A 15260-nucleotide genomic window follows, 5' to 3' on the forward strand; every position below is an offset into this window, starting at 1 on the left:
TAAGACAATTATGGAGTGGGGTCCACGTCCAGCGCCAGGGCCGCCACCGCGGACGGATGCCCACCCAGACCCTCCCCTATAGGTTTAGGTTGTGCGTTCAGAGTCCGCACCTTGGGGGGTACTGTCACGTTCTGACCATTGTTCGTATGTGTTTTCCTTGTTTTAGTGTTGGTCAGGACGTGAGCTGGGTGGGCATTCTATGTTTCATGTCTAGTTTGTCTATTTCTATGTCTGGCCTGATATGGTTCTCAATCAGAGGCAGGTGTTAGTCATTGTCTCTGATTGGGAACCATATTTAGGTAGCCTGGGTTTCACTGTGTGTTTGTGGGTGATTGTTCCTGTCTCTGTGTTTGCACCAGATAGGACTGTTTCGGTTTTCATTACGTTCATTTACGTTCTTTGTTTTGTAGTGTTTGTATTGATTCGTGTTTTTACGTTTGTTTATTAAACATGGCTCGCAATCTACACGCCGCATTTTGGTCCGACTCTCCGACACCACAAGAGAACCGTTACACCAAGACAATGTGCAGTAGGACATTTGTAACCAGTCAGGCACTAATGCGTCTGTCTAAATTAGGCCTACCTGAATGATAAGACGGGTGAAATATTATTTAGAAAGACAATAGTGTAATGATGAGTTTGTGTTATGCCTATTTATCAGCTGCAAATAATTTGACCCTGTGCGCCTTGCTGGTTGATGCCATTCTCTTTTACATTTTACTTTGTAAAAATAAGCTGTTATGGGACTTTTTTATTTACTGTAAATCAAATCAAATGTATTTTAAGGGAAATAAAATAAACATTCTACATGTTGCAGTTGGCCTTTAGCGTAATGCAAAACATATCCTTGACTCTATCCAGGTAAGCAAACGATGGCAGCCCACTGAATGAATGAAACTGGATGGAATGGGCAATAATTGTGCAAGTTACTTCACAATCAAACTTAAACTAGGCCTAACTGAATGATGAGAGTGAAGAGGTTGATTTAATTTAGAACAACAGTGTAATGATTAGTTTCTGTTATGCTTATTTATGAGCATTGGCGCTCAGGTTAATAATTTGCCCACACGCCCTGCGGGTTGAGACCATTCTCTTTTACGTTTTACCTTCATGTTACAGGATTGTTTTATTCACTGTAACTCTATTCCTAATCAAATGTATTGTAAGGGAAATGAAAACATTCTATGTGTTGCCGTAGGCCTTTAGAATAATGCATAACATTCCCTTGACTCTATCCAAGTTGATGGGCGGGAAACAAACGATGCCAGTCAGCCTGCACAGCCAACCCATCGAAACTACATCTAAACTATACCGAAACTAATTTAACACATAATAAGAGTTAGCCTATAGACAAGATTAAAGTGACAATCTGATGAGTTGTCATATTGTACATGAAGGGATGGGCTCATCTTGGAATTGACAGATGCAGGGAAAGGAGCATCAATTCATCAAATCCTTCAGAGTCACATGCAGGTAAAACATGTTGATTTCTATATAGTAACAGAAAGAGCATATTCTGCCATTTCTATGACACTTACCTTTGTCAAATGACTCTCAAAATTCAAGAGGCCCAGCTCTATTTCCAAATGTCACTTTTTCCAAGAATATCTGTACTGTCCATGCATTCAGCACATGACCACTCGTGCAGCAGCATAGCTCTGGCTACTGAACAAAAACTACAGTGAAAAAAATATAAACACAACATGTAAAGTGTTGGTCCCATGTTTCATGAGCTGAAAAAATAAATCCCAGAAATGTTCCACACGCACAAAAAGTGTTTCTCTTAAGAATGCTGCACAAATGTGTTACTTCCCTGTTAGTGTGAATTTCTCCTTTCCCAAGCCGATTAAAAAGCATGATCATTACACAGGTGCACCTTGTGCTGGGGACAATAAAAGGCCACTTTAAAATGTGCAGTTACACATCACAATGCCACAGATGTCTCAAGGTTTGCGGGAGTGTGCAATTGGCATGCTCACTGCAGGAATGTCCACCAGAGCTGTTGCCAGAGAATTGAATGTTCATTTCTCTACCATAAACTGCCTCAAGTCGTTTTAGATCATTTGGCATTAAGTCCAGCCCGGCCTCACAATCGCAGACCACGTGTAACCACGACAGCCCAGGAGCAGAAGGATGAGGGGGGGGACGTTTATGTGGGGAAAAGACCACAGAAAGCCCTTATGTGGGGAAAAACTCATTTTGATTGGCATGGCCTGGCTCCCCTGTGGGTAATGTGTTTACTGTAAGGGAAACTCAAATAGGCTATAGGCCTACATTTTTTCTAGGACGTAGCAGAATTATACAAAACTTTTCCTTGACTCTATCTAAACAAATAACTTTAAAAATATATATTTCCACAAATATTTCTTCATGCATCTGATGCATATAAGTTTTGACAATGACAAAAGTTTTGACAATGACACAAATATGAATTTTCAGTCTGCTGCCTCAGTTTGTATGATGGCAATTTGCATATACTCCAGAATGTTATGAAGGGTGATCGGATGAATTGCAATTCATTGCAAAGTCCCTCTTTGCCATGCAAATGAACTGAATCCCCCCAAAAACATTTCCACTGCATTTCAGCCCTGCCACAAAAGGACCAGTTGACATCATTCTCTCGTTAACACAGGTGTGAGTGTTGACGAGGACACGGCTGGGGATTACTCTGTCATGCTGATTGAGTTCGAATAACAGACGGAAGCTTCAAAAGGAGGGTGGTGCTTGGAATCATTGTTCTTCCTCTGTCAACCATGGTTACCTGCAATGAAACACGTGCCGTCATCATTGCTTTGCACAAAAAGGGCTTCACAGGCAAGGATATTGCTGCCATTGCTGCACCTAAATCAACCATTTATCGGATCATCAAGAACGTCAAGGAGAGCGGTTCAATTGTTGTGAAGAAGGCTTCAGGGTGCCCAAGAAATTCCAGCAAGTGCCAGGACCGTCTCCTAAAGTTGATTCAGCTGCGGGATCGGGGCACCACCAGTACAGAGCTTGCTCAGGAATGGCAGCAGGCAGGTGTGAGTGCATCTGCACGCACAGTGTGGCGAAGACTTTTGAGGGATGGCCTGGTGTCAAGAAGGGCAGCAAAGAAGCCACTTCTCTCCAAGAAAAACATCAGGGACAGACTAACATTCTGCAAAAGGTACAGGGATTGGACTGCTGAGGACTGGGGTAAAGTCATTTTCTCTGATGAATCCCCTTTCCGAATGTTTGGTGAATCCGGAAAAAAGCTTGTCCAGAGAAGACAAGGTGAGAGCTACCATCAGTCCTGTGTCATGCCAACAGTAAAGCATCCTGTGACCATTCATGTGTGGGGTTGCTTCTCAGCCAAGGGAGTGGGCTCACTCACAATTTTGCCTAAGAACACAGCCATGAATAAAGAATGTTACCAACACATCCTCTGAGAGCAACTTTTCCCAACCATCCAGGAACAGTTTGTGATGAACAATGCCTTTTCCAGCATAATGGAGCACCTTGCCACAAGGCAAAAGTGATAACTAAGTGGCTCGGGGAACAAAACATCAATATTTTGGGTCCATGGCCATGAAACTCCCCAGACCTTAATCCCGTTGAGAACTTGTGGTCAATCCTCAAGAGGAGGGTGGACAAACAAAAACCCACAAATTCTGACAAACTCCAAGCATTGATTATGCAAGAATGGGCTGCCATCAGTCAGGATGTGGCCCAGAAGTTAATTGACAGCATGCCAGGGCAGATTGCAGAGGTCTTGAAAAAGAAGGGTCAACCTTGCAAATATTGACTGTTTGCATCAACTTCATGTAATTGTCAATAAAAGCCTTTGACACTTATGAAATGCTTGTAATTATACTTCAGTATTCCATAGCAACATCTGACAAAAATATCTAAAGACACTGAAGCAGCAAACTTTGTGGAAATTAATATTTGTGGATTTCTCAAAACTTTTGGCCATGACTGTATACTGCTAAAGGGGATGCCCGGCACTGTTCTCTAGAGGGTACTTAAAGGCTGAAAGGCCATGCGGTTCTAGTGTTTATAAGTGCATTGACAACTTTGTCCCCACAGTGACCATATGAACAGTTGAAGTCGGAAGTTTACATACACCTTAGTCAAAAAAAAAAATCTTCACAATTCCTGATATTTAATCGAAGAAAAAATTCCCTGTTTTAGGTCATTTAGGATGACCACTTCATTTTAAGAATGTGAAATGTCAGAATAATCGTAGAGAGAATGATTTATTTCAGCATTTATTTATTTAGTATTTGGTAGCATTGCCTTTAAATTGGTTAAATTTGGTCAAACTTTTCGGGTAGCCTTCCACAAGCTTCCCACAATAAGTTGGGTGAATTTTGGCCCATTCCTCCTGACAGAGCTGGTGTAACTGAGTCAGGTTTGTTGGCCTCCTTACTCACACACTCTTTTTCAGTTCTGCCCACAAATTGTCTATGGAATTGAGGTCAGGGCTTTGTGATGGCCACTCCAATACCTTGACTTTGTTGTCCTGAAGTCATTTTGCCACAACTTTGGAAGTATGCTTTGGGTCATTGTCCATTTGGAAGACCCATTTGTGACCAAGCTTTAACTTCTTGACTGATGTCTTGACATGTTGCTTCAATATATCCAAATAAGTGTCCTCCTCATGATGCCATCTGTTTTGTGAAGTGCACCAGTCTCTCCTGCAGCAAAGCACCCCCACAACATGAAGCTGCCACCCCCGTACTTCACGGTTGGGATAGTGTTCTTCGGCTTGCAAGCCTCCCCCTTTATCCTCCAAACACAACAATGGTCATTATGGCCAACCAGTTATATTTTTGCTTCATCAGACCAGAAGACATTTCTCCAAAAGGTATGATCTTTGTCCCCATGTGCAGTTGCAAACCGTAGTCTGGCTTTTGTTATGATGGTTTAGGAGCAGTGGCTCCTTCCTCGCTGAGCGGCCTTTCAGGTTATGTCGATATAGGACTCGTTTTACTGTGGATATAGATACATTTGTACCTGTTTCCTCCAGCATCTTCACAAAGTCCTTTGCTGTTGTTCACTTATTGCACCAAAGTACGTTCATCTCTAGGAGACAGAACACGTCTCCTTCCTGAGTGACTTCGTGGTCCCATGGTGTTTATACTTGCGTACTATTGTGTGTATAGATGATTGTGGTACCTTCAGGCGTTTGGAAATTGCTCCCAAAGAAGAACCAAACTTGTGGAGGTCTACATTTTTTTCTAAGGTCTTGGCTGATTTCTTTTAATTTTCCCATGATGTCAAGCAAAGAGGCACTGAGTTAGAAGGTAGGCCTTGGAATACATCCACAGGTACACCTCCAATTGACTCAAATGATGTCAATTAGCCTATCAGAAGCTTCTAAAGCCATGACATCATTTTCTGGAATATTCCAAGCTGTTTAAAGGCACAGTCAACATAGTGTATGTAAACATCTGACCTACTGGAATTGTGATACAGTGAATTATAAGTGAAATAATCTGTCTGTAAACAATTGTTGTAAAAATGACTTGTGTCATGCACAAAATAGATGTCCTAACAGACTTGCCAAAACTATAGTTTGTTAAAAAGAAATTGGTGGAGTGGTTGCAAAACAAGTTTTAATGACTCCAACCTAAGTGTATGTAAACTTCCGACTTCAATTGTAACTATTCAGACCGTTTCCTCAGTACTTTGTTGAAGCACTTTTGGCAGAGATTACAGCGTTGGGTCTTCTTGGGTATGACGCTACAAGCTTGGTACAACTGTATTTGGGGAGTTTCTCCCACTTTTCTCTGCAGATCCTTTCAATCTCTGTCAGGTTGGTTGGGGAGCGTTGCTGCACAGCAGGTCTCAGGTCTCTCCAGAGATGTTAGATGGGGTTCAAGTCCGGGCACAGGCTGGGCCACTCAAGGACATTCAGAGTCTTGTCCTGAAGCCACTCCTGCGTTGTCTTGACTGTGTGCTTAGGGTCGTTGTCCTGTTGGAAGGTGAACCGTCGCCCCCAGTCTGAGGTCCTGAGCGCTCTGGAGCAGGTTTTCATCAAGGATGTCTCTGTACTTTGCTGCGTTAATCTTTGCCTCGATCCTGACTAGTCCCCCAGTCCCTGCCCCTGACAAACACATCCACAGCAAGATCCTGCCATCACCATGCTTCACCGTAGGGATGGTGCCAGGTTTCCTCCAGACGTGACGCTTGGCATGCAGGCCAAAGAGTTCAATCTTGGTTTCATCAGACCAGAGAATCTTGTTTCTCATGGTCTGAGTGTATTTAGGTGCCTTTTGGCAAACTCCAATCTGGCTGTCATGTGCCTTTTACTGAGGAATGGCTTCCGTTTGGCCACTCTACCATAAAGGCCTAATTGGTGGAGTGCTGCAGAGATGTTTGTCCTTCTGGAAGGGTCTCTCATCTCCACAGAAGAACTCTGGAGCTCTCTCAGAATGACCATCAGCGTGTTGGGTCACCTCCATGACCAAGGCCTTTCTCCCCTGATTGCTCAGTTTGGCCGGGCGGCCAGCTCCAGGAAGAGTCTTGATGGTTGCAAACTTCTTTTGTTTAAGAACGGTGGAGGCCACTGTGTTCTTTGGGACCTTCAATGCTGCAGAAATGTTTTGGTACCCTTACCCCAGATCTGTACCTCGACACAAACCTGTCTTCGGAGCTCTACGGACAATTCCTTCGACTTCATGGCTTGGTTTTTGCTCTGAAATGCACTGCCAACTGTGGGACCTTATATAGACAGCCGTGTCCCTTCCCAAATCATGTCCAATCAAGTTAATTTACCACAGGAGGACTCCAATCAAGAAGTCGAAACATCTCAAGGATGATCAATGGAAACAGGATGCACCTGAGCTCAATTTCGAGTCTCATAGCAAAGGGTCTGAATACTTATGTAAATAAGGTATTTCTGTTTTTTATTTGTAATAAATTTGCAAACATTTCAAAAAACCTGTTTTCGATTTGTGTTAATGGGGTATTGTGTGTGGAACCATTTTAGAATGAGGCATTAACATAACAAAATGTGGAAAAGGTGAAGGGGTCTGAATACTTTCCAGTTATCGTTACACATTGTGTATTTATTCCTTGTGTTATTATTTTTCTATTAGTTCTCTTTTTTAATCTCTGCTTTGTACAGAAGGGCCGGTAAGTGAGCATTTCACTGTTAGTCTACACCTTTTGTTGACGAAACACGTGACAAATAACATTTAATTTGATTTGTTGTTGATCTAAGAACCAGGGGATGATAAATATCTCTAAGAGAAGAGGTAAACAATCAGAGAGGAAGGGGGATGTGGGTGCTTATTGCCATTCAAAGGATAGGGGGCTTTTAGGTTCCCCTTCAGGCTCTGAGACTGGGCCTCATGCCCTTACCTGTGGAGACCCAAGGCTGACTGATGGTCTGCCAGGGGGGGATCGTAGATCGGGCGGATTGCGAGCATATAAACGGTAGTGTTTATGTACTGAGGACTAGGCCGACTAGGCCACTGTCCAAGCATTTCAAAGAGAGTCAGTCCATCCCAGTCCATCACTGCTGCTGCTCTTGACATTGCCAGGGAGAGCAGGTTTTCTGTCTGGTTCGATTTGAGTAAAAGACAGATTTGAGGATTGAGAATTGAAAAGGGAGATAGGTGTTGATGATTCGTGCAGATGTGAGATCAGATCAGGGTGGTGCCACAGCTTGCTCTCACTAAGCCTCCAAAAGAACAAGATGAGATGGATAAAAGAAGGGAGTAGTACAGCAGAAGATATGGGAGTATATAGTGCCAGTCAAAAGTTTTGACACACCTACTTATTCAAGGGTTTTTCTTTATTTTTTATATTTTCTACATTGTTGAATAATAGTGAAGACATCAAAACTATGAAATAACACATATGGAATCATGTAGTAACCAAAAAACTGTTAAACAAAGCAACATACATTTTATATTCTTCAAATTAGCCACCCTTTGCCTTGATGGCAGCTTTGCACACTATTGGCATTCTCTCAACCAGCTTCATGAGGAATGCTTTGCCAACAGTCTTGAAGGAGTTCCCACATATGCTAAGCACTTGGCTGCTTTTTATTCACTCTGAGGTCTAACTCATCCCAAACCATCTCAATTGGGTTGTGGACATGTCATTTGATACAGCACTCCATCACTCTCCTTCTTGATCAAATAGCCATTACACAGCCTGGAAGTGTGTTTTGGGCCATTGTCCTGTTGAAAAACAAATGATAGTCCCACTAAGCGCAAACCAGATGGGATGGCGTATCGCTGCAAAATGCTGTGGTAGCCATAATGGTTAAGTGTGCCTTGAATTCTAAATAAATAATAGACAGTGTCACCAGCAAAGCACGTCCACACCATCACAACTCCTCCCCCGTGCTTCACGGTGGAAACCACACATACAGAGATCATCCGTTCACCTACTCTGCATCTCACAAAGACACAGCGGCTGGAACCAAAAATCTCAAATTTGGAATCATTAGACCAAAGGACAGATTTCCACTGGTCTAATGTCCATTGCTCGTGTTTCTTGGCCCAAACAAGTCTCTTCTTGTCATTGGTCTCTAGTAGTTGGTTCTTTGCAGCAATTCGACCATGAAGGCCTGATTCACACAGTCTCCTCTGAACAGTTGATGTTGAGATGTATCTGTTACTTTAACTCTGTGAAGCATTTATTTGGGCTGCAATTTCTGAGGCTGGTAACTCTAATGAACGTATCCTCTGCAGCAGAGGTAATTCTGGGTCTTCCTTTCCTGTGGCGGGCCTTATGAGAGCCAGTTTCGTCATAGCGCTTGATGGTTTTTGCGACTGCACGTGAAGAAACTACAGATCGTCTGACCTTCATGTCTTAAAGTAATGATGGACTGCCATTTGTCTTTGATTATTTGAGCTGTTCTTGCCATAATATGGACTTGGTCTTTTACCAAATAGAGCTATCTTCTGTATACGCCCCCTACCTTGTCACAACACAACTGATTAGCTCAAAGGCATTAAGAATGAAAGAAATCCACAAATTAACTTTTAACAAGGCACGCCTATTAATTGAAATGCATTCCAGGTGACTACCTCATGAAGCTGGTTGAGAGAATGCCAGGAGTGTGAAAAGCTGTCATCAAGGCAAAGGGTGGCTACTTTGAAGAATATTAAATATATTTTGATTTGTTTAACACTTTTTTGCTTACTACATGATTCCATATGTGCTATTTCATAGATTTGATGTCTTCACTATTATTCTACAATGTATAAAATAGTAAAACTAAAGAAAAACCCTGGAATGAGTAGGTGTGTCCAAACATTTGAATGGTACTGTATGTCAACAGGGAACATAGGAATAGGATCATACATAATAGGGAGTTGTAGAAGGTTATGCTTAGGATAATGTACATACAAAAATCCCAAGGTGCGGGTCAGGTGTCTAGAAGATCATTGCCTTTTTGAGTTTTTAACCCAAGGTACAATCCATCCAATCCTACCTTAATACCTCCTCAATATCTCAAGTCGTTCCAAGCCTAACGAATCCTTTTGAAGTGACTGATTTTATCTGTATCAAACAACCTGATGTGGATGTTGCTTCACCTGACTAACCCAATACCGCCTAAAGCCCATTGACTTTCATATCTTGCCGATGTAGGTATATTTTTTAATGCAAAAGCCATTTAGTTTCCAATGGATTTAACTACTGGAGGGACACATACCTGCTTCAAAACTTCAGATATATGAGGTATTAAACTGACTCCAGTTTTGAAGAGCACTCAATTCACTTGGCAGGTGTATGAAAGCTGGGGTGTGGCCCAGATCGGAGCGGTCTGCTTTTGATCATCCGGTGCTTCTCTGTGCAAGTCTCATCTGTGGTTTAAAGCCTCCAGGTGACCAGGGACTGGGGCTCTTTATATCTATCCCGGTTCTGTTTTTAAAATAAAACAACTTTTTCTTCCCCTAGAAAGGACTTCAATGCAAGGTCTTGAAACCAAACGATTCGCCATGGGTATAGAGGATATGAATTTCCATGGATGGAATTGGACATTGTGAAAAAACAATACTAGTCCGGATTTGCGTAGCCATCTGAACTCGCTGACACTTGTTGTCTTTCCCCTAAGTAGGTTAGGTTATCACTGGCTGGGCAGACAGTCTCCTCTTCCCAAGTCTTGGAGAGAATAATTCCTAATTTTAACAAGTCCCCATTATTCCATAAATCCCCCTCTCCGACCACGTCCAACTTTGTATCAGCACGGTAGATCCCCCAGTTTGGAGAACAATGGAGGGTTTGATTCCATCCTTCCTGTAAAACTGGGAGCCACTCAAAAGGTTGTTTTGATGGTTTATTATAGACGACCCAGAAGTTTCCAATAGAGAGAACCTAAGCGATGCCATGCCAACGCTTCTCTCCCCTTCTCACCTTGATTACACACACCAAGATGATATCTGGGAATCCAAGACTCCCCCAACAATGAAATCCTTTGTTGTGATTGCAACATGTGTTTCAGGGAACACACACACACACACACACACACACACACACACACACACACACACACACACACACACACACACACACACACACACACACACACACACATACAATAAAAGTCAGGGCTTTTTAACTACAGACAAATCAATGTCAGTCCAACTTTTCTTGGCTTTCTGTAGGAATTTGGAGAGTTTGAGAGAGTTGGAGAGAGAGAGAGAAAGAGAACAAGAGAGAGATGAGAGACAATAACAGTGAAAGAGACACTATAGACTAAGAAAACAGAGAAGGAGAGAGACATTGAGATAGAAGTTAAAGAGGTAAATGGAGAGAAAGATATTGTTCACATTCTCATCTGTATCCTGGACTGCTCTGACGCAGAGGTGAGTCACACAAACACCATCTGCTCTGTTCCTACCGCACCCCTGCCAGGATGCCTATCTGTGCCCGCTCCGGCTTTTGGGCCCGGCTCATCAGCTCTCCTCCTCCCAGGTGTGAATGATCACCTGTCCGCGTGGCCCGATGACTAAAGCTGGCTATTTCCACCAACGCACCTCATCTCTTCTCCTTTATTAAATCCCTATCACCCAAAGCTCTGACTCATTACCCCAGACTTACACACTTAGGGGTCAGCGTAAATTATGGCCCCTGTCACATAGCCCAGCCTCATCCTCTCATCCTGTCCTGTCTTCCTCCTCCCACACACCACCTACCTCCTTTACCCCCGTCACCCACCAAGTGTCTAACCTTGTCTTTGAGAGCAGGCCTCCGCAGATCAGCAGAGCAAACAGTTAGATAATGTGGCTCGTCACTGGTAAATAAGCTCATTAATGTCCCTTTGGCTTTGTCATAGGATGAACAATTGTCAATAACTGGATGTAGGTTGGACCAAAGTGAAATATACTAGCGGCCTACCTACCTGTGTAGATCTCTGCCTCCGAGGGGTCCTCCACCCGCTTATGCTGGATGATGTAATCAGACACCTTGTAGCCAATCAGGGGCTCCACATCCAGCCACTCCAGGGCCACCATGGTGCTGGAGGGCTCTAGGATAGGGGCCAGTCTGAGCCTGACACAGACAGAGAGAGGAAGGAGGTGGGTCACTTTAATTCAATAAAAATATTTGAAGTAAACAGCACTGAGGACTAGTTTCCCGGGAACATTAAGCTTACTCCTGAGAATCTCAGTTAAAAGTGTTTTTAGTCCAGGACTAGGCTTACTTTGTGTCGGGGAAAGCAACCGTAAGAGTCTGTTAATAAAATGCTGAGACCAGATATAGGGAGCAAGTTGGAATCATCAATGCATCCATTCGACAAATCATACAAGCAAGTATGTCCATTCAATTTAATGTGGAAATTCACCGGAGAGCCATTGCTCATCCAATGCCTTGTATCTCTCTCCAAAAGTTCTGATGGTTTCAATAGCTGGGGTGTATGATGACTCAAAACAGAGCTGGGGTAAGAAAACAAGATTCACTGTTATTTCTTGAGAGTGAGTACCGGGGTGTTTGGACTGGCCTAAAGTAATTAAAGGTTGGTCCCAGCCCTAGGGATGGTTGTTACAACTCCAACAGTTCTCCCTAGGCTTGGATAGATGGGAGGTAGGCTCCGACTTACACAGGCTGCCTCAGGGGACTGCAGTTGGGAAGGCCGTCTTTGCTGAAGGCACTCAGGTCACAGCGACACCAGTTGTCGATGACATCTCCCTTGCCTGCACACCAGTATGAGCTCATCGTGGCGCTCTTGAAGGCCTGTGAAAGGTAACAGGTGAGACAAATGCAATTATCTTCCGTACATCACCCTTCTGTAACGCCCTGAGTTATCCAGGCTCCAAGATGTCTTTTGCAACCCCCCACCGATGTCTGCCCCGGAATCATCACACAGTCATACACTGGGGGCTCACAGGTTTTGTCACCTCCACCACCGGAAGAGTCGCGGCGGCGAGGGTCTGATGATACGTGAGTGAGTAGCCTTGGAGCCATGTCATGTTCCTGTCTTTTTTTAATTGGGAATGGTGACACATAAAGGTCAGTGTGTGTGTGTGTGTGTGTGTGTGTGTGTGTGTGTGTGTGTGTGTGTGTGTGAGATAGAGAGAGAGAGCAAGTTAAACAGAGAAAGAATATTACTTCTCTAAGAGGTCAAAAGGCCAAAAAGATATGCATTTCCTCAATCTCATTAAACCGAAACATCGTCAAGATCATGAGTGTGTATCACTTCAACTCAAACTAATTGGCAGGTAGCCTAGTTGTTAGAGCGTTAGGCCAGTAACCAAAAGGTTGCTGGATTGAATCCCTGAGCTGACAAGGTAAAAATCTATCGTTCTGCCCCCTGAGCAAGGCAGGGACCTGTTCACTGGGCGCTGTTCATGTTGATTTGCATCCCCCTGCATCTCTCTGATTCAGAGAGGTTGGGTAAAATGCAGAAGACACATTTCAGTTGAAGGCATTCAGTTTTACAACTGACTAGGTATCTTCCTTTCCTTTTTAAATTGTTCTGTTTCATCAACCAAATGCCAATATTACCGTTAAAGTGATCAAATAAGGTGACGTCAGTGCTTTGGCAAAGGAGAGTTCAGGGGAGTTCGCAGGCACATTGGCTCCCTGTCACACCGGCCAATCAATGGAGCACTTAGTTATTTATGTAAGCAATTGGTTGACAGCGCCAACCCGCGCAGACTGCTGAGGGACACGCTTGATCGCGGTCATCAAACACCTGCACAGAGACCCCAGAAAACATCCGGAAACCAGTCATCCAGAGGAGAGGACACCAAATGTGTCTTTAAAGTCATTGTCAGTTTTGTTTTTCAAATTCGTTTTGGACTACTGACTGTCCAAACATCTGTCCTTGAGCTGTTATGGTCTATTAATGTTCTGTATTATGTCATGTTTCATGTTTTGAGAGGACCCTAGGAAGAGTAGTTGCTGCTTTCGCAACAGGTAATGGGGATCCTAATGAAATACCAAATGCCAAACCGCAAGTTACAAATGACCAAATCGGATTTGTGTGTGTTCAGACAGCAGTCATTTGCTGACATGGCTAAGCTAGTTGTCATAGTAACCACGAGTGTGTGCACACTGGTATAGGCTTATCGGTGGTGACCGTGCTTCCTCGTGCTTCCACTTGAGGGCAAATAAATCAGATTTGACCATTCAGACACAAGTCACATGGCCAAGAATCAGATTTGTATCAGACTTCAAACCACCTAGGTGATTTGAAATGTGGCTTGAAATATCAGATTCCATGTCCTACAACAGTGACAATGACAGGGGCAAGTCAACAGATGAGAAGTTATTTCCCAGAGCAGAGATGGTCAGGTCCAAACTCATCCACAGCTTCTATTTGCTCGACCAGATACAGGATGAGCAGAGAGGAATCGCCAAATACGGCAACTAGGATGTTTTAGGTCAAATCAGCTTCCTGGTCTGAATGAGCCTGACCTCAGACAAGGAGAACTACACCAGTCTAATGGGGAAGAACACACAAAAGCTGGTGTGCTTTAAGATCTCGCCCAGAGGGGCAGCAGCATCACCATGGACCGCCGTCGCCAGGGACGACTGGATTCTAGAGAATGTTATCCTCCTCGCAATCTCCAAAATACAACAGCCACAAGACAACTTTGTTTGCCCGTCGTAAAGGACCTTTCTCAGAAACTGATATAACTAGCTAACCACCTCCTTTTGCATGTGGGAAAAAAATTGTGTACAGAGACTTGTAAGCTACGCTAGCTAGCTAGCTGGGATTTTCTACAAGGAATCTGCCTCCCCCAAAAAACTTCTCCATGGCCTGTCTCCTCCTGTCTGGCACAGGTACCCCCGCCATACTCCCCCCTCTCTCCCGAGATTTCACTGGCCTCCAGCACACATGCATTTACACACACAAGCAGACTTTTTAGGTAGGCTAATTAACTTGTGAAGCTTATTATGTGAGCTTACTCAGAAACACTTTAATTAACTAGTATAGGCCTACTATTATTTATTGATTGTATTACTGCGGATGAAATATGCATGTACACACTGGCCCATCTACTGTTGCTAGCCTCAATTCTGACTTTTGTTCTGATATTTGTTTCACTGATTTCTGCTCTTGTAAAAGCCTGGGTTTTCGGCACATTAACACTAGAAGCTTATTACCTAAAATTGAAAGTGTGGGTTCACAGCTCCAATCCAGATGTGTTGGTCATTACTGAGACGTGGTTAAGGAAGAGTGTTTTGAATACTGATGTTAACCTTTCTGGTTATAACCTTTTTTTCTGGCAAGACAGATATTCCAAAGGTGGTGGAGTGGCAATATTTACCAAGGAACACCTTCAGTGCTCGGTTGTCTCCGCCAAGTCTGTCCCCAAACAATTTGATTTGCTGGTTTTAAGCATTACACTTCCAAATTACTCTTTGTTGACTGTTGCACCAGCCTGTACCCTACCTGCCCTAAGCTCTCTCCTGGCCCCTTACACTAACTCTGAATTTGTCCTGCTAGGTGACCTAAACTGGGACATGATTAAACGACCTGACCAAGTCCTAAAGCAACAAGGACTCCCTAAATCTTTCTTAGATTATTACCAATCTCACAAGGTATGAGTCCAAACACCCAGAAAAGGCTACTCTCCTTGATGTTATCCTCACAAATAATCTGGTGTTTTCTGTAATGACCTTAGTGATCACTGTTTTACAGCCTGTGTTCATAATGGCTGCTCAGTGAAACGACCTGTCCAGGTATGTCATAGATTCTTGGTAAAAAATTTAAAAAAATTCATGAACAAGCCTTCCTTCATGACCTGGCCTCTGTACTTTTAGAAAGAATCAGCTTGATCCCCTCTGTCGAAGATGCTTGGACCTTCTTTTTTAATATTTTC

General features: G+C 43.4%; 1 protein-coding gene across 2 annotated transcripts in view; it reads right to left on the minus strand.

The window, feature by feature from the left end:
• Positions 1-15260, minus strand: part of LOC112231008 (astrotactin-2-like) — a 500130-nt gene that overhangs the window by 82935 nt on the left and 401935 nt on the right. For both annotated transcript variants that reach the window (XM_042311033.1, XM_042311034.1), the window contains 2 exons: positions 12029-12162; positions 11333-11481 (listed from right to left, as the gene is read on the minus strand). In XM_042311033.1, coding sequence (XP_042166967.1) covers positions 11333-11481; positions 12029-12162 — 283 coding nt within the window. The remainder of the gene's footprint in view (positions 1-11332; positions 11482-12028; positions 12163-15260) is intronic.

This window comes from Oncorhynchus tshawytscha, linkage group LG33 (assembly GCF_018296145.1).
Source record: "Oncorhynchus tshawytscha isolate Ot180627B linkage group LG33, Otsh_v2.0, whole genome shotgun sequence".
NCBI classification, from domain to species: domain Eukaryota; kingdom Metazoa; phylum Chordata; class Actinopteri; order Salmoniformes; family Salmonidae; genus Oncorhynchus; species Oncorhynchus tshawytscha.